At 50.9% G+C, this 20,991-nt stretch overlaps 1 protein-coding gene across 2 annotated transcripts in view; it reads right to left on the minus strand.

Moving 5' to 3' along the window:
- The window catches only part of VPS13D (vacuolar protein sorting 13 homolog D), a 372,238-nt gene that overhangs the window by 323,722 nt on the left and 27,525 nt on the right, over positions 1 to 20,991 (minus strand). For both annotated transcript variants that reach the window (XM_069948224.1, XM_069948223.1), the window contains exons 11-19: positions 20,356 to 20,457; positions 19,423 to 19,633; positions 19,033 to 19,221; positions 16,978 to 17,108; positions 15,766 to 15,838; positions 9,935 to 10,108; positions 8,509 to 8,639; positions 6,914 to 7,046; positions 3,543 to 5,750 (exon numbers count right to left, since the gene is read on the minus strand). In XM_069948224.1, coding sequence (XP_069804325.1) covers positions 3,543 to 5,750; positions 6,914 to 7,046; positions 8,509 to 8,639; positions 9,935 to 10,108; positions 15,766 to 15,838; positions 16,978 to 17,108; positions 19,033 to 19,221; positions 19,423 to 19,633; positions 20,356 to 20,457 — 3,352 coding nt within the window. The remainder of the gene's footprint in view (positions 1 to 3,542; positions 5,751 to 6,913; positions 7,047 to 8,508; positions 8,640 to 9,934; positions 10,109 to 15,765; positions 15,839 to 16,977; positions 17,109 to 19,032; positions 19,222 to 19,422; positions 19,634 to 20,355; positions 20,458 to 20,991) is intronic.

Here is a 20,991-nt window from a genome sequence, read left to right on the forward strand (position 1 = left end):
CAGGATATGTACACAGTATACAGGGTATACACCTCCAGTAGGGGGCAGGATATGTACACAGTATACAGGGTATACACCTCCAGTAGGGGGCAGGATATGCAGAGTAGGGCAGATATAGAAGTGTTACAGGGGACAGATCATTTCTTATATATCACATCATGAGAAAAAAGCTAGATGCTCATACGATAGCCTCACCTCTAATCTCCGTATTGCTTACTCTAGTTTTCTTTCTAACCCCTCTCCAGATAACAAAACCAAGTGGTGTAGAACCAAGAAAGAGTTTGAAATGGCCCAAGAAAAACTGAATACATTGTACAGAGACCACTACTGTGCCAGACTTTATAAATTTGGTAATAGGTCTGGCAGACTATTAGCTAATCTTACCAAAGGTAAACGCCCAATAAGTCATATCAAAGCCTTGAAAGACCATTCAGGTTGGATACAGTCCAATCCAAAAGCTCTATCTTCCATTTTACATAAATACTACATGTCTTTGTACTCCCCTGACTCTATAGACATAGATGAAGGAAAGAAATGTATAGAATCCCTCAATCTTCCTAAACTGGATGATGGCGCTCCTAAAAACCTTAAAGGGGTTGTCCGGCGATAAAAAAATTATTCACAGAATAACACACATTACAAAGTTATACAACTTGTATGTTATGTCTGTGAATGGCCCCCTTCCCCGTGTCCCACCACCCCCGCACGTGTACCCGGAAGTGTGGTGCGCTATACATACCTGTCACGTGCCGACCACGGTCTCCGATCCTCAGCAGTGACGTCTTCATCGGGAGGCCGGCGGATCTTCTCGAGTGCCGGCCGCCCTCTGCAGCGTCATCCGAAGCTCAGCCGCGATTGGCTGAGCATAACTGTGCTCAGCCAATCGCGGCTGAGCGGCTGATGACGCGGCCACGACACGAGATGCGGTGAGTATAATGCACCACACTTCCGGGTCTAGCGTGAGTGGGGGGAAACACGGGGAAGGGGGCCATTCACAGACATAACATACATTACAAAGTTGTATAACTTTGTAATGTGTGTTATTCTGTGAATAATTTTTTATCGCCGGACAACCCCTTTAATGCTCCCATTACATTAGATGATATTTCTCACACTATTTCCTCCTTACATGCCAACAAAGCCCCAGGCCCCGACGGATATGGGGCGGAGTTCTATAAATGCCTAAAGGATAATATTATTCCCACCCTTCCATCTGTCTATCGTCACATGATCCAGGATAAATGTATGCTCCCTTCAGGTGACATGGCATATGTCACTGTTATTCACAAACAAGGCAAGGATCCTATTTCTCCTAATTCATATCGTCCAATTTCTTTAATTAATCAAGACTTAAAAATCCTAACAAAAATCATGGCAGACCGCATAGCCCTTCTTCTTCCCAGACTAATAGGTAACCATCAAAGGGGTTTTATACGAGGTAGAGCTGCTGTTCCTAACATTCAAACAGGTTTAACAATCCAAGACTCTGTAAGAGGAGAAATCCTGCCCATTCCCCAGGTCTACTGACTATGGATGGCGACAATATAAGCGGGGAATGGTTGGATATTGCCCTCTCAAGCTGTGGTATAATAGGACCATTCAGAGACCATCATCTATAATCACCCTAAAGCCCGTATTCATACCCCAGGCTTTCTTTCAGATGTATTCTATATCCATAAAGGAACCAGACAGGGACGCCCCATTTCCCCTCTCCTCTTTAATTTAGCATTAGAACCCCTAATTAGACATGTATTGATCTCGCCAGATTTTGATAAAGATCCTGAGATACGAGTACTTTGCTTTGCCGATGATACTTTGATATTCCTAGAAAACCCAAATGTACATATGACTAAGATTCTAGACCTCTTCCATTATTATAACTCTTTTACAGGCTTCAAAATCAATGATTCTAAATGTGAATTATTACCACTGATCCCTCATTTAGCACCATCGACTTCTCCTACAGGAATATCTATTGTTGAATCTCATATCACTTAGGTATTAAAATTGGTCCCTCTCCATCCTCTCTGTATACTCTAAACTATAATCCGCTTTTCAAAAAAATTGAACAAGAGCTAATAAGATGGAAAGATTTTCCTTTACCCGTTTTGGGAAGAATACATCTTATAAAAATGATATCATTTCCTCCATTATTATACCCCATACAAATGATTCCCATTCTCCTTAGACATAAAGATATATCTAAACTTAGAGCTAAATTCACTGCTTTTATATGGAGATCAAAAAAATCCTGAATATCGTATGATACTTTATGCAGATCCAACACCAGAGGAGGCGCTCAACTATCTGATATCAGGTTATACAATCTGACATCTATATCCAGACATATTAGAGACTCAATCACACCTCTTACTTCTCACTAGAATCCTCCCTTACCCATCCACGGCCTTTATCTGTCAATATGACTTGCCCCAAGAACAAGAAGTACAATACTATAAACTTCTCAAATTAGCAAGCAACTGAGTTCAATCAATAGCCATTGCAGAAACATCGGGACCGTATGACCTTCTTTGCTCCAGGACGACCTTACGACTTTCCCGGTCACCAATATACCAAATGCTTTCCTCCATTTCTTTTGACAGTGCCCCCCCCCCCCCCCGGCATGTGACAAAATGGTATGACGACTTACAATGTAATGATTTAGAACAACGATTACTAAATGGAATTAAATTCGTCCACACCGCTACTCCTAACACAAAACTGAGAGAGCTCCACTTCCGACTGTTAAACAAAGCAATATATGCATTTATTCTCTCTTATACTCAACACCTAGAAGGCTATTTACAACACCGTCCTAAATGTGCTAAATCTAAAGCTGATCTCTAGCACTGGGTATGGCTGTGTCCCCATGGCCACTTCTATTGGAAACTGATAGAATCTTTTCTAACAAACACTTGGGGCACGTCTCTGCCTTTGGATCCAATCTGTTATTTGTCCCATGATGTGACGGAAGGAGGTGAGGCTCTCTCAGCCAGAAGGACTCTTCCTCCTGGAGGTCACCTTACTCTATTGTTAGCCCTTAAATACCTTTTAAATCATTGGCTCAAGTCTACATCCCCTACAATACCAGAGTTGGTTGATAATCTCAAAGAAACACTTCATTGGGAAATGATTGATACCTTACGTAGTAATGAAAAGTTTGCGGTTTCTTTCATGAAAAAATGGAAACTTGTTATAGTGAGTGCTCTGTCTACAGAAGAAAGAAACTCTGTTATACAACAATTTTCCAATACAACTTGGTATCACAAAGCAATGGTTGCAGGTACCCTGGGAGTACTTACCTGTACTTGGTATAGAGCATAGTATGATACAATGTTACTTCATTTGTATGTTAGAGCAATAATTGGTTACTTTGTTTGTTTTAATGATTTGTTATATTTATTTATGTAATTTTATATAAGTCTACTGACTTGTCATAGTTTATTCTTATCACTTTGTATTTATGTATAACTTCAATAAAATATTGTTTAAAAAAAAAAAAAAAAAAAAAAAAAAAAAAAAAGAGTGTTACAAGCACTCACCTTGATTCTTCTGCAGTGATTCAAAGAAATCATTGCGGGTGAAATGTGTGTCCTCCTCCTGGATGCTCGCAGAGCTGGTACCCGGAGGCTGCGAGGACCCCGGACAGGAGCCTTGGAACTCCTTGCGTCCGGTGAGGACACTGCTATTCAATGAGTAGAGTTTAATATCTTTGATCTCCACGTGGAGCCGGTCGCTTTGTGACTGCTCTTCATCAGACACAAAATTCTGGATAAATATCTGCCCCAAATGGCCGACCAGGAGCTCGGGACTGCCAGGGCTGCGCGGGATCGACACAACCGGAGAATCAATCTTAATATTGAGGATAAGCTTTACTGTGTCTATCTTGACGTTGCCAGGAGAGAAGCCATGGTAATCGTCCATCTCGTAATGGAGGGCCTCCCGAAGTTTCCGGGGGGTTTCAAACAAGGAGACCATCTCAGTGTACTCGGCCGTTTTGGTGGCGAGGACGGAAGAGACTTTGGAGGCTGCAGTCTTCAGCATGTTCCGGAAATTATCCTCCAGCTCATCCATGGATAAGGTCAGCTCTTTCAGAAACTTGGCCGAGTGGTTATAGTGCAAAGACGCCATTCTAAGGTTAAGGGCAAATTCTTCTTTGGATTGCTGGATAAAAGTGAAGCTTAAGGCCTCCATCGGGACGTGAGATGCATCTTGCCTGACAAACACGGCTTCAAAGCAATCGTCATCGCTCCCCAGGTTCTCGTAAGCCGCCGTATTGCCAATGCTGATAACATATCGGTATTTAGAAGACTCTTGTGCTAGGTCCATGAGCTGGAGGCAACCGAGGGAACCATTGACAGAACATGTGCTTCCTAAAGCTACATTGACCTTGGTGCCACCTATGCTAGCCGTTGCAATCTTCCGGCCGCTGCTATTACCATCAGGCATGGTGACCGTCCTGAAGAGGAGAATGTTCAGCCTATTGATGTCAATGGCCACTTGGGTGTTCTGCTCGTACGTAGACTGGTAGGTCTCCTGTTTGCTATAACTGCTCTCAAGGTTGACCTTCAGAGGCTGAGGGCTGGCATCGTCGCCTTCTCGGGGGAAGGACTTCTGAAGAAAGGCGATGAGTTCCACCATTGTTTCCGGGTTCAGGATGATGTCCAGGTTGTTCACCTGCACAGTCATCACTTGTAAAGAGCTGTCCAAGTTCATGGAGGGACACTCCGAGCTCACAAACTGGTATTCAATCTTTATGAGGGATTCTTGATCCTTTAAGTTGAGGTTTTCCAGTGAGTTGTATGGATTGTGAGCCATGGAGGCGTTAGAAGGAGACAAGTCATTGGGATCAGACACGGGGGACTGTGCGCGGCTTTCACGCAGGCTGCCAGTTGGGGCGTCTAAACACAAGTTTTTGTGAGAAGCCATCAGGAGGTCGAAGTCTGATCCATAGGTCTGCATGGTGTCCACCATGAGAAGACCGTGCACGGTAAGTGAAACCTCTGCATCGTATGGTCTCTTTACAAAGTGTGCATTAGAACCGAAGACCTTGAGAAGTGATATGTACCGACCGCAGCTCTCCACCCCCAGCTGCATGTAATGGATTCTGAACTCGGCTAGAAGAAGCTTGGACTCCACCAGGACCTCTCTGGTGTGCTGCTCCAGGGTGACAATGCTCTGGGTGAGGTTCATGACAGAGTCCTGCATGCGGCCATGGTGCTCAGCCTCAGAGAAGATCTTCTCCTTCCTGAGCAGCATGCTGTCTGCCGTTCGGTTCTCGGCATTGGACAAGCTTGTGAAGCATTTTCTTAAGGCGAATATCTTGTCCTCGTTGATATGGATCTTGAGATCTGGCAGGGTACCGGAGAGCACGGCCCCGGGATACTGAGGGTCCGAGGTGTAGATCAGTCTGCGCTCCAGCTGTAAATGGACATTGAACTTCTCCACCACATGGGTGGGCCCCACCTCATTGTCCTGAATGTGCTTCCAGTTGTCTCGGACATGTCCCACCATGATCTGCAGGTCCTTAAAAGACAGCGTGTATCGCTCATACATTTTGTTACTCAGTAAATAGGCTTCCAGTTGCTCTTCGCTCAGCTCAGTCCCACGGCCGCTGTTCACCCCGGACGTGGCATCCATCTCTGGTGGGGGGCTGCTAGGAGGAGTCGCTAAGGGAGTCTTATAATCATCATCGCTTACATCATTTGTTTCAGAGGAGAACTGATCTAATACCTTCTGCTTACAATGGTCTGTAAGACAAGACAAGATGTAAGTAAAGTCCACAGTATTACTATCTGCAGGTAGATGGCGATGCACACACTGGGGATCTAGAAACCAGGAGCGGAAACAGGGACAAGCTAACACCTTCTCATCGAAAGCGAGCAGACCAGTGCTGTATACGGTCCTCCCCCCCTCACCCTGTACACGGTCCCCTCCCCCCCCCCCTCACTCTGTACACGGTCCTCCCCCCCTCACTCTGTACACGGTCCCCTCCCCCCCCCCCCTCACTCTGTACACGGTCCTCCCCCCCCCCTCACTCTGTACACGGTCCCTCCCCCCTCACTCTGTACACGGTCCTCCCCCCCCCTCATTCAGTACACGGTCCTCCCCCCCTCACTCTGTACACGGTCCCCCCCCTCATTCTGTACACGGTCCTCCCCCCTCATTCTGTACACGGTCCTCCCCCCCTCACTCTGTACACGGTCCCCTCCCCCCCCCCTCATTCTGTACACGGTCCTCCCCCCCTCACTCTGTACACGGTCCCCTCCCCCCCCTCACTCTGTACACGGTCCTCCCCCCCCCCTCACTCTGTACACGGTCCCTCCCCCCCCCCCCTCACTCTGTACACGGTCCCTCCCCCCCCCCCTCACTCTGTAAACGGTCCCCCCCCCCTCATTCTGTACACGGTCCTCCCCCCCTCACTCTGTACACGGTCCCCCCCCCCACCACCACCACTCTGTACACGGTCCTCCCCCCCTCATTCTGTACACGGTCCCCCCCCCCCTCACTCTGTACACGGTCCCCCCCCCCACCACCACCACTCTGTACACGGTCCTCCCCCCCTCACTCTGTACACGGTCCTCCCCCCCTCACTCTGTACACGGTCCTCCCCCCCCCCTCACTCTGTACACGGTCCTCCCCCCCCCCCTCACTCTGTACACGGTCCTCCCCCCTCACCCTGTACACGGTCCTCCCCCCTCACCCTGTACACGGTCCTCCCCCCTCACCCTGTACACGGTCCTCCCCCCCTCACCCTGTACGGTGTAGTATACGGTGCTGGACTCTCTGCAGTTACTAGCACTGTACATGACTGCTATCACAGTTACAGGGGTTATGGTGGGACGCACTGATTGGATACACTGAGATACACTCTTTGGGATCCCCGCCCTATGACACCTTGCACATCTGTTACCTTGAGAATTGGTCAGTAAGATTCTTCCCAGATCCAGAACTACAAGAAGCGGATCCTTACTCAGGAAGTCATCGGGGAAGATGATCTGAGGGGCACAGATATCCAGACGTAGGGTCCACCGCCTGCTGCTCTCCTGGGGGGGACAGAGAAGAACACCGCTCCAACAACTGCGTCTGCTGGACGCGCCCCCATAGACCGCCTCATTACCGCCCCCATACACCACCTCATTACCGCCCCCATACACCACCTCATTACCGCCCCCATACACCACCTCATTACCGCCCCCATACACCACCTCATTACCGCCCCCATATAGACCACCTCATTACCGCCCCCATACACCGCCTCATTACCGCCCCCATATAGACCACCTCATTACCGCCCCCATATAGACCACCTCATTACCGCCCCCATACACCACCTCATTACCGCCCCCATACACCACCTCATTACCGCCCGCATACACCACCTCATTACCGCCCCCATATAGACCACCTCATTACCGCCCCCATACACCACCTCATTACCGCCCCCATACACCACCTCATTACCGCCCCCATACACCACCTCATTACCGCCCCCATACACCACCTCATTACCGCCCCCATACACCACCTCATTACCGCCCCCATACACCACCTCATTACCGCCCCCATACACCACCTCATTACCGCCCCCATACACCACCTCATGGACCACCTTATTACCACCCCACCCCCCCAGTGATCAGCCAGTTACCCCCACATAGAACACCTTACTACCTCCCCCCCCATAGACCACCTTATTACCACCCCCATAGACCACCTTATTACCCCCCCCATAGACCACCTTATTACCACCCCCCCAGTGATCAGCCAGTTACCCCCACATAGACCACCTTATTACTGCCTACATAGACCACCTTACTACCCCCCATAGACCACCTTATTACCCCCCCCAGTGATCAGCCAGTTACCCCCACAGACCACCTTATTACCTCCCCCCATAGACCACCTTATTACCTCCCCCCATAGACCACCTTATTACCACCCCCCCAGTGATCAGCCAATTACCCCCCCTCATAGACCACCCCCCCATGGACCACCTTATTACCACCCCACCCCCCCAGTGATCAGCCTGTTACCCCCCCCAGTGATCAGCCCATTACCCCTCCATAGACCACCTTATTACAACCCCCCAGTGATCAGCCAGTTACCCCCCTCATAGACCACCTTATTACCACCCTCCCCCCATAGACCACCTTATTACCATCCTCCCCCCATAGACTACTTATTACCACCCTCCCCCCATAGACCACCTTATTACCACCCCCAAAGACCACCTTAACACCCTCCCCCCATAGACCACCTTACTACCACCCCCATAGACCACCTTATTACCACCCCCCCCCATAGACCACCTTATTACCACCCCCCCCATAGACCACCTTATTACCACCCCCATAGACCACCTTATTACCACCCCCCCCATAGACCACCTTATTACCACCCCCATAGACCACCTTATTACCACCCCCCAGTCATCAACCCGTACCCCCCCCCATAGACCACCTTATTACCACCCTCCCCCATAGACCCCCCCCCCCCCCGACTTACAATGAATTCCCCGACCAGTAGTCGGTCGATCGTCTGCCGGATTTCCGCTTTCGTTTGCATTTTCAGCTTATTGTATTGTCTCCTGGCGGCTTCAGCCACTCGCAGCTCCAACTCCGACTGGTAGCCGAACCCTGAGAGAGAAGAGACAGCCGTCACAGAGAGAGCCAGAGAGACAGCGAGCGACAAGAGCCAGACAGAGCGAGCGACAAGAGCCAGACAGAGCGAGCGACAAGAGCCAGACAGAGCGAGCGACAAGAGCCAGACAGAGCGAGCGACAAGAGCCAGACAGAGCGAGCGACAAGAGCCAGACAGAGCGAGCGACAAGAGCCAGACAGAGCGAGCGACAAGAGCCAGACAGAGCGAGCGACAAGAGACAGACAGAGCGAGCGACAAGAGACAGACAGAGCGAGCGACAAGAGACAGACAGAGCGAGCGACAAGAGACAGACAGAGCGAGCGACAAGAGCCAGACAGAGCGAGCGACAAGAGCCAGACAGAGCGAGCGACAAGAGCCAGACAGAGCGAGCGACAAGAGCCAGACAGAGCGAGCGACAAGAGCCAGACAGAGCGAGCGACAAGAGCCAGACAGAGCGAGCGACAAGAGACAGACAGAGCGAGCGACAAGAGACAGACAGAGCGAGCGACAAGAGACAGACAGAGCGAGCGACAAGAGACAGACAGAGCGAGCGACAAGAGACAGACAGAGCGAGCGACAAGAGACAGACAGAGCGAGCGACAAGAGACAGACAGAGCGGGCGCGAGACAGAGCGGGCGCGAGACAGAGCGGGCGCGAGACAGAGCGGGCGCGAGACAGAGCGGGCGCGAGACAGAGCGGGCGCGAGACAGAGCGGGCGCGAGACAGAGCGGGCGCGAGACAGAGCGGGCGCGAGACAGAGCGGGCGCGAGACAGAGCGGGCGCGAGACAGAGCGGGCGCGAGACAGAGCGGGCGCGAGACAGAGCGGGCGCGAGACACACACAGCAAGAGAGAGAGAGAGAGAGAGAGAGAGAGAGACACACAGCGAGACACAGCGAGAGAAAGACCCAGAGACAGACAGACAGAGACAGACAGACAGAGAAGAGAGTCAGAGAGAGTGCACCGAGAGGAGAGAAAACCGGAAAGAGCGCACCGAGAGAGAAGAGACAGCCATCACTGAGACACAGCCAGAGAGGAAACAGCCAGAGAGAGAGTGCACAGAGAGAGAAGAGGCAGCCATTACTGAGAGACAGCCAGAGAGAGCGCACTAAGAGAGAAGACAGCCAGAGAGAGTGCACCCATTACATGTGTACAGAAAGAGAAGAGACACAAATTATACATGTACCAAAGGTGGACAAGATGTCAGAGGCGGCACGAGACAGCAAGAGAGCGCAGAGAAAAGAGAGATGGAAACCCCCCCGCACCCTGACAGCAGACGCTGTCTGTTGTTACCTGAGCTGTGGACCTTCCCCTGGTAGAAGAAGTCGGCCACTTTGCTGATTGCCTGCGGGTTGTAGATGATGTTGAGGGGACGGGTAGTGACCTCCAGGCGACGCTCACACACACTGTGTACTGGATTCTTTTCATACAACATCTTGAACACCGGCTCCTCCATCCCGGCAGGGGCTGCGGAGACACCAAGACAGAAAAGCCGAGGTGGTGATGAGATTGGCGGTAGTGGTGGTGATGATGATGAGACTGGCGGTAGTGAGACTGGCGGTAGTGAGACTGGCGGTAGTGAGACTGGCGGTAGTGAGACTGGCGGTAGTGAGACTGGCGGTAGTGAGACTGGCGGTAGTGAGACTGGCGGTAGTGAGACTGGCGGTAGTGGCGGTGATGAGACTGGCGGTAGTGGTGGTGGTGATGAGACTGGCGGTAGTGAGACTGGCGGTAGTGAGACTGGCGGTAGTGGGACTGGCGGTAGTGGGACTGGCGGTAGTGGGACTGGCGGTAGTGGGACTGGCGGTAGTGGGACTGGCGGTAGTGGGACTGGCGGTAGTGGCGGTGATGAGACTGGCAGTGGTGGTGGTGGTGGCGGTGGTGAGACTGGCGGTAGTGAGACTGGCGGTAGTGGTGGTGATGAGACTGGCGGTAGTGGTGGTCGTGAGACTGGCAGTGGTGGTGGTGGTGAGACTGGCAGTGGTGAGAATGGCGGTAGTGGCGGTGGCGAGACTGGCGGTAGTGGCGGTGATGAGACTGGCAGTGGTGGTGGTGGTGGCGGTGGTGAGACTGGCGGTAGTGAGACTGGCGGTAGTGGTGGTGATGAGACTGGCGGTAGTGGTGGTCGTGAGACTGGCAGTGGTGGTGGTGGTGAGACTGGCAGTGGTGAGAATGGCGGTAGTGGCGGTGGCGAGACTGGCGGTAGTGGCGGTGATGAGACTGGTGGTGATGAGACTGGCAGTAGTGGTGGTGATGAGACTGGCAGTAGTGGTGGTGATGAGACTGGCAGTAGTGGTGGTGATGAGACTGGCAGTAGTGGTGGTGGTGGGTGATGAGACTGGCAGTGGTGGTGGTGGTGATGAGACTGGCAGTAGTGGTGGTGAGACTGGCGGTAGTGAGACTGGCGGTAGTGAGAATGGCGGTGGTGAGAATGGCGGTGGTGAGAATGGCGGTGGTGAGAATGGCGGTAGTGGCGGTGGTGAGACTGGCGGGAGTGGTGGCGAGATTGACAAGTGTGGCAGTAACGATGGCTCATAAGCAGAAGACATTATTATCTAGGGGTGGTATTAGACATCCCGGGCCATGGGGTAAGTGAATGCTGATCTGCCCATTACACAGCAGGATAATCGTGCAGGCGGGGTGTATCGGGAGTGATGTATGTGCAACCTTTCCTGTATGTATATATATCATTAGTGATCTTCAAGCAGCCCTTCCTATATATAGTGATGTACCTGTAGCCTTTGCTATATATACACCCATATACATACATACATACATACATACACACACATATACAGTGGTACCTCGGTTTAACAGTACCTTGGTATAAGAGCTCTCAGTTTTTCAAAATAGTAAGAGCTCCCTGTACTGGGTGGGAGGGGGAGTGGGGGAGGGGCACGGTCTGCATAGCGGGGTCTACAGCCCTGTACTCTGACCCAGGAAGTCTCCCTCACCTTCCAAATCATAGCAGATCCACTTCAGGCTGGGGCTTACATCAGAGGACAGGACTGTGGAGGTAATCTCTTCATAGCTGTAATCCCTCTCTCCCCGAACAGAGAGTGCTGCATGTATGTGCCCACATCTGCCCTGCTCATTCCTTCCTGCTCCCTGCAGTCTCTGTCACCCCCTATGTTTCCCATCCTCTCCATTCCTGCTATAATGTGCCTGCACTCACACTCAGCAATAAACACTGCTGCTATACTGTGCCTGCACTCACACTCAGCTATACACACTGCTGTACAAAGACGTTTCTGTCACTGACCTCCTGCACAGCTCTGTGATTCTCACTTCCTGATTGGACCATGCTAGACACACACACCCTTCCTTATTGCTTTCATGTGACCACACAGACCTTTGAGAGCAGCCCTGCTTCTCTATTCTAGCCTGTTGTACTACACTCCTGCATTACGGGGCTCTGCAGCTCCATCCTGTATCTACAAGCTGCTGCTGCTGCTGTGTTATCAGGGTTATACAGTTACTATACATTATATACCACATGCTGCTATACTGTACAGTAACTTATATATCACATATCCAGCTGCTGTGTTATCAGGGTTATACAGTTACTATACATTATATACCACATGCTGCTATACTGTACAGTAACTTATATATCACATATCCAGCTGCGGTGTTATCAGGGTTATACAGTTACTATACATTATACACCACATGCTGCTATACTGTACAGTAACTTATATATCACATATCCAGCTGCTGTGTTATCAGGGTTATACAGTTACTATACATTATACACCACATGCTGATTGCTATACTGTACAGTAAGTTATATATCACATATCCAGCTGCTGTTGTGTTATCAGGGTTATACAGTTACTATACATTATATACCACATGCTGCTATACTGTACAGTAACTTATATATCACATATCCAGCTGCTGTGTTATCAGGGTTATACAGTTACTATACATTATATACCACATGCTGCTATACTGTACAGTAACTTATATATCACATATCCAGCTGCTGTGTTATCAGGGTTATACAGTTACTATACATTATACACCACATGCTGCTATACTGTACAGTAACTTATATATCACATATCCAGCTGCTGTGTTATCAGGGTTATACAGTTACTATACATTATACACCACATGCTGATTGCTATACTGTACAGTAAGTTATATATCACATATCCAGCTGCTGTTGTGTTATCAGGGTTATACAGTTACTATACATTATATACCACATGCTGCTATACTGTACAGTAACTTATATATCACATATCCAGCTGCTGTGTTATCAGGGTTATACAGTTACTATACATTATATACCACATGCTGCTATACTGTACAGTAACTTATATATCACATATCCAGCTGCTGTGTTATCAGGGTTATACAGTTACTATACATTATATACCACATTCTGATTGCTATACTGTACAGTAACTTATTTATCACATAATCAGCATGTGGTATATAATGTATAGTAACTGTATAACCCTGATAACAGCAGCTGGATATGTGATATATAAGTTACTGTACAGTATAGCAATCAGCATGTGGTATATAATGTATAGTAACTGTATAACCCTGATAACACAGCAGCTGGATATGTGATATATAAGTTACTGTACAGTATAGCAGCATGTGGTATATAATGTATAGTAACTGTATAACCCTGATAACACAGCAACTGGATATGTGATATATAAGTTACTGTACAGTATAGCAGCATGTGGTATATAATGTATAGTAACTGTATATCCCTGATAACACAGCAGCAGCTGGATATGTGATATATAAGTTACTGTACAGTATAGCAGCATGTGGTGTATAATGTATAGTAACTGTATAACCCTGATAACACAGCAGCTGGATATGTGATATATAAGTTACTGTACAGTATAGCAGCATGTGGTATATAATGTATAGTAACTGTATAACCCTGATAACACAGCAGCTGGATATGTGATATATAAGTTACTGTACAGTATGGCAATCAGCATGTGGTGTATAATGTATAGTAACTGTATAACCCTGATAACACAGCAGCTGGATATGTAATATATAAGTTACTGTACAGTATAGCATCCAGCTGCTGTGTTATCAGGGTTATACAGTTACTATACATTATATACCACATGCTGCTATACTGTACAGTAACTTATATATCACATATCCAGCTGCTGTGTTATCAGGGTTATACAGTTACTATACATTATACACCACATGCTGCTATACTGTACAGTAACTTATATATCACATATCCAGCTGCTGCTGTGTTATCAGGGATATACAGTTACTATACATTATATACCACATGCTGCTATACTGTACAGTAACTTATATATCACATATCCAGCTGCTGTGTTATCAGGGTTATACAGTTACTATACATTATATACCACATGCTGCTATACTGCACAGTAACTTATATATCACATATCCAGCTGCTGTGTTATCAGGGTTATACAGTTACTATACATTATATACCACATGCTGATTGCTATACTGTACAGTAACTTATATATCACATATGTAGCTGCTGTGTTATCAGGGTTATACAGTTACTATACATTATACACCACATGCTGATTGCTATACTGTACAGTAACTTATATATTACATATCCAGCTGCTGTGTTATCAGGGTTATACAGTTACTATACATTATATACCACATGCTGCTATACTGTACAGTAACTTATATACCACATATCCAGCTGCTGCAGTGTTATCAGGGTTATACAGTTACTATACATTATATACCACATGCTGATTGCTATACTGTACAGTAACATATATCACATATCCAGCAGCCATGGTGAGGCCCCACCAAGAAGATGGTGGGGCCTCACCAGACTGACCAAGAAGATGGTGGGGCCTCACCAGACTGACCAAGAAGATGGTGGGGCCTCACCAGACTGACCAAGAAGATGGTGGGGCCTCACCAGACTGACCAAGAAGATGGTGGGGCCTCACCAGACTGACCAAGAAGATGGTGGGGCCTCACCAGACTGACCAAGAAGATGGTGGGGCCTCACCAGACTGACCAAGAAGATGGTGGGGCCTCACCAGACTGACCAAGAAGATGGTGGGGCCTCACCATCTGTGGTGAAAGTCCATTTAAAAGCTCAAAATAATGCTAGGACTACCTATCACTCATCTCCCAAGCTCTCAATACTAATAAAGCAAGTAGAAAATAAATTAATAACGTTGTTAAAATGGAGATTTTGGAGGACTGTGCAGATCATAGTTACTTTTGTAACTAGCTGGGCCTCACCAACAGCTAGGGGGCGCCTCACAGTTTGAGAAGCACTGCTCTAGCAGCCTTGCCTGTCAGCAACAACATGGCCCCTGCCTCCAGTAGTGATGCCGCTGATCTCGTGGCCCCTATAAATGGCCGCTCTCTCCTCGGCCCCACTATGCGCCGCTCCCTCCCCGGCCCCACTATGCGCCGCTCTCTCCTCGGCCCCACTATGCGCCGCTCCCTCCTCGGCCCCACTATGCGCCGCTCCCTCCTCGGCCCCACTATGCGCCGCTCCCTCCTCGGCCCCACTATGCGCCGCTCCCTCCTCGGCCCCACTATACGCCGCTCTCTCCTCGGCCCCACTATGCGCCGCTCCCTCCTCGGCCCCACTATGCGCCGCTCCCTCCTCGGCCCCACTATGCGCCGCTCCCTCCTCGGCCCCACTATGCGCCGCTGGCACGTGATGTACATGTATATACGTGATGTCCATCATGTCTGGTCAGCCTCAAACACTGGACATCAGCGGGACAGGTGACCTGTAAGGACGGAATCAGGGGGGGATCGGGAGGCTGTGACATAACTACAACCCCCATCACGTCTGGTCAGCCTTAGGTTCCCCTCTCTGATGTGATGTCTGACCTCCCACCCGACAGAAGATATGGGTGACACACAGACCAGCCATGTTGTGTTTGGCAGGAGCTAATGCCCCCCGCCTCCTCCTCCGCCACCTAGATGCCCATGAGAGCTCAGTGCACGCGTGTGTGGCTCAAACTAGTATTACAGGTCACATGACTGACTCGCAGCTGATCCCTAGTGACTGTGAGGGTCTCAGCCCCCCAACCCATCATGACTAGTCACCAACATCAGGTGTATAAATCATTAACAAGACAAAAACGGGAACTCACGGCTGCTTGGGCTTAGCAGATCAGCTGATCCCATGAAAACACCGGACGTCTGGGACCACGCCACCTCCTTCATCTGAAACACAAAGACGGAAAACCGTAACGTAGTGACAGGGAGAGGTAACCATGTATACGGAGACTATCCCAGAGCAGGTGCGTGTATACGGAGAGGCGGTTACACATGGGGGGGGGATGGGGGGAGTATATGGTGACGCGGTTCATAGGGGGGGGGGGGGGGGGGGGGGGAAGTATATGGAGACACGGTTACACACAGTTGGATGTATACGGAGACTGGAGGAAAAGGGGAGGAATAATACCGTACCCCCCACTTTTCAGTGTTTTTATTTGTCAAAATAGTTTAAAAAGATGCAATAAGTTCCGTCACTGGCCCTCACCCATCTCGCCGGCCCTCACCCTTCTTGTTTCTTCTTCTTCAAAAAAAATTAACATTTATATCTTTATGTTTGAAGCCTGAATGTGGCAAATGGTTGAAAAGTTCATAGGGGCAAATACTTCCTCAAAGCGCTGTATATGATTAGTATAAATTTTTTATATAGGAGCCTCCTTTAGTATATAGCACTACACATGGATATATGAGCCTCCTCTAGTATATGGAAACACAAAGAGAGAGAGGGCGGGGGCGCCTCCTGGTGTAGTATGTCAAGAATACTAATCTTGAAGGGGAGAAGGATGAGTAGCACTCACCTAGTGGACTGGTGCAAGGATAGGCACAACTCTATAGAGCACATGAAAGAGGGGCTGAGACACCGCAGCTCCTGCCGGGAATACGTCAAGGGAGGCGTACCAATCACATTCTTGAAAACGGGCCACAGCGGGCTTCTGGACCATAGAGTCCTGGCTTCGTACGGGCGCAGATGCTCAGTAAATCACTTGAGAAAGGTCTCCCTGGAATTGGTGTCCGAAACGCGTTGTATCCACAATAAACCTTTTACACAGAATAAACCACCTAACAGCATCTGCGCCCGTACGAAGCCAGGACTCTATGGTCCAGGAGCCCGCTGTGGCCCGTTTTCGAGATCCTCTAGTATATAGCACTATACATGTATATATCAGCCTCCTCTAGTATATAGCACTATACTTATGAGCCACCTCTAGTATATACAGAGTCTACATGGAGAGAGAGAGAATACTGGAGATACAGGAGGACACACAGTGATGGAATCAGCTAGAAGGTGCAGCCCTGGGATTACCTACAGTGTTAGGGTAGACCAGCTGAGGGAATATGGAGCCACGTGTGGCCAAGTCTCTGAGGAACAATCCGCCCAACTGCACCAGGAACAGGGACGAAACCCTGCGCGGCAATGACTCCAACCGCACAGTCATCCCTACAGGGACAAGAGAGACAAGGTTACATATAGGGAAGGTACAGGGACAGTACAGGAGAGGTGAGTGGTGGGTCTGACCTCACGGACTCCCCTAACAATACACAGAAAGCATCCCCATTACCCAACAGTGCTGCAGCCCCCCGACAGGGAACTGCAGCCATCGCCCCGCCCCCCGACAGGGAATTGCAGCCATCGCCCCACCCAACCAGAGGTCCTCACCCCCCGACAGGGAACTGCAGCCATCGCCCCACCCAACCAGAGGTCCTCACCCCCCGACAGGGAACTGCAGCCATCGCCCCGCCCCCCGACAGGGAACTGCAGCCATCACCCCGCCCCCCGACAGGGAACTGCAGCCATCGCCCCACCCAACCAGAGGTCCTCACCCCCCGACAGGGAACTGCAGCCATCGCCCCGCCCCCCGACAGGGAACTGCAGCCATCGCCCCACCCAACCAGAGGTCCTCACCCCCCGACAGGGAACTGCAGCCATCGCCCTGCCCGACCAGAGGTCCTCACCCCCCGACAGGGAACTGCAGCCATCGCCCCACCCAACCAGAGGTCCTCACCCCCCGACAGGGAACTGCAGCCATCGCCCCGCCCCCCGACAGGGAACTGCAGCCATCGCCCCACCCAACCAGAGGTCCTCACCCCCCGACAGGGAACTGCAGCCATCGCCCCGCCCCCCGACAGGGAACTGCAGCCATCGCCCCACCCAACCAGAGGTCCTCACCCCCCGACAGGGAACTGCAGCCATCGCCCCACCCAACCAGAGGTCCTCACCCCCCGACAGGGAACTGCAGCCATCGCCCCGCCCCCCGACAGGGAATTGCAGCCATCGCCCCACCCAACCAGAGGTCCTAACCCCCCGACAGGGAACTGCAGCCATCGCCCCACCCAACCAGAGGTCCTCATCTCCCGACAGGGGACTGCAGCCATCGCTCTGCCCCCCAACAGGGAACTGCAACCATCGCTCCACCCCCCGACAGGGAACTGCAACCATCCCCCCACCCAACCAGAGGCCCTCACCTCCCGACAGGGAACTGCAGCCATCCCCCCCACCCAACCAGAGGTCCTAACCCCCTGACAGGGAACTGCAGCCATCTCCCCCGACCAACCAGAGGTCCTCACCCCCCGACAGGGAACTGCAGCCTTCGCCCCCGACCAACCAGAGGTCCTCACCCCCCAACAGGGAACTGCAGCCATCGCCCCGCCCAACCAGAGGTCCTCACCCCTCAATGACAGGTAACAGCTGCCATCACCCTGACCCCCAAAAGGAAACTGCAGCCATCACCCAGCCCCCCCCACCCCCACAGGGAACTGCACCCATCGCCTCGCCCCCGACAGGGAACTGCTCCCATCGCCCTACCCAACCAGAGGTCCCTGCCCCCGACAGGGAACTGCTCCCATCGCCCTACCCAACCAGAGGTCCCTGCCCCCGACAGGGAACTGCTCCCATCGCCCTACCCAACCAGAGGTCCTCACCCCCCAACAGGGAACTGCAGCCATTGCCCCGCCCAACCAGAGGTCCTCACCCCTCAATGACAGGTAACAGCTGCCATCACCCTGACCCCCAAAAGGAAACTACAGCCATCACCCAGCCCCCCCCCCCACAGGGAACTGCACCCATCGCCTCGCCCCCGACAGGGAACTGCTCATATCGCCCTACCCAACCAGAGGTCCCTGCCCCCGACAGGGAACTGCTCCCATCGCCCTACCCAACCAGAGGTCCCCGCCCTCCAACAGGGAACTGCAGCCATCGCCCTGCCCAACCAGAGGTCCTCACCACCCGACAGGGAACTGCAGCCATCGCCCCTGACCAACTAGAGGTCCTCACCCCCGACAGAGAACTGCAGCCATTGTCCCCGCCACCCGCACATGTACAGATAGGGAAATACAAGAAATCTCTGGGGAGGCATAAGAAATACCTGAGAACTCCAGCTGCATGAAGGCGTCCTGTGCGGAAGCCAGTGCCGGGGTGGGAGCGCTACTGTTGTGGAGCAGGGTGATGGTGCCGCCCTCCAGCTGGAAGTTGAGTTTTGCAAACAAGTGATCCCTCTTCGTAAATGTGTTGAGATTTGCAGCATCGGACGTTGGATCAAACAAATCCTCAGATCCTAGAGAAGAAAAACCAAAAGAGCCATTGTGTAGCGGCCCTGTCCTTATAGCACCCCTACCATACATCTATATACCCAGGATTTACTATAACAGGTGGGCAGCCAGGCCCCTGGGTACAGGATGGAGGGCACACACACTCCCTAAAACCTATAGCCTCCTCACCGCTCGCCCCCGGCCTCCTCACCGCCCGTAACACACACCTAGGATGTCCTCTGGATCCCATTCCTTCTGCTCTTGCTCTTGTGTCAGCCGCTCTATATCCTCTCGGGCCTCCTGGGCATTGCCGTACCATCCGCCCCAGCCGGGGAACCAGGACTGGAGATACTGGAGCATGCCGCTGCCCTGGCCGCCTGTGGGGCTGGGCACTGTGGAGCCACCACCGCCAGGGTCAGACATAGGTTCTCGTAAACTCTGCACAAAGACAAAGGGGTTTAGCCGTGAGCCGAGGTCATTGCTGCTACACGTACAGGAGGCTCCATGGGAAGCCACAGACCACAGAACAGATTCAATGGTGGATCGGGGGGGGGGAAGGCTGACACCAGAGACCCCGCAGGGCACACAGCTGGATGCCAGAAGACTACACAGCTCCTACTGCAGCCGCTGAGCTGTGCTAACCTGGCGTCATCACTTCACCATGTACAGGCCGGAGACCTCCAAGGCTTCCCCCCAGCACTGGAGCTGTGCCCCCCCCCCCACTGCTGACCGGTCCAAGGGACAGGATAAGATTAGGACTAATCAATTACTTCAGGTGTTTCAGCCGATAACATTACACGTCCCACCGGCTCAGCAGGACGGTAACATTACACGTCCCACCGGCTCAGCAGGACGGTAACATTACACGTCCCACCGGCTCAGCAGGACGGTAACATTACACGTCCCACCGGCTCAGCAGGACGGTAACATTACACGTCCCACCGGCTCAGCAGGACGGTAACATTACACGTCCCACCGGCTCAGCAGGACGGTAACATTACACGTCCCACCGGCTCAGCAGGACGGTAACATTATACGTCCCACCGGCTCAGCAGGACGGTAACATTATACGTCCCACCGGCTCAGCAGGACGGTAACATTACACGTCCCACCGGCTCAGCAGGATAGACAGAATATCCCATGAAGAGGAGGCCACTCACCTCCGCCAGCTCCTGCTGCTTCCTGAACCGCTCTTGGACTTGCTGCCTCAAAATTTTTAATTCTTCAAAAGATTGTTCTTCTTCTATGCGATCCAGTTCAGCCTGAAACATAATCAGATTCCAGAGGTGTTATAAGCCGAAGCAAACGGAGCGGCAGACACACGGCTGCCATACACTACATATACCATACCTCTATATAGTAATACATTACACGGCTGCCATACACTACATATACCATGCTCCTCTATATAGTAATACATTACACGGCTGCCATACACTACATATACCATGCTCCTCTATATAGTAATACATTACACGGCTGCCATACACTACATATACCATACCTCTATATAGTAATACATTACACGGCTGCCATACACTACATATACCATATCTCTATATAGTAATACATTACACGGCTGCCATACACTACATATACCATGCTCCTCTATATAGTAATACATTACACGGCTGCCATACACTACATATACCATGCTCCTCTATATAGTAATACATTACACGGCTGCCATACACTACATATACCATACCTCTATATAGTAATACATTACACGGCTGCCATACGCTACATATACCATACCTCTATATAGTAATACATTACACGGCTGCCATACACTA

This window comes from Dendropsophus ebraccatus, chromosome 12 (assembly GCF_027789765.1).
Source record: "Dendropsophus ebraccatus isolate aDenEbr1 chromosome 12, aDenEbr1.pat, whole genome shotgun sequence".
NCBI lineage: Eukaryota > Metazoa > Chordata > Amphibia > Anura > Hylidae > Dendropsophus > Dendropsophus ebraccatus.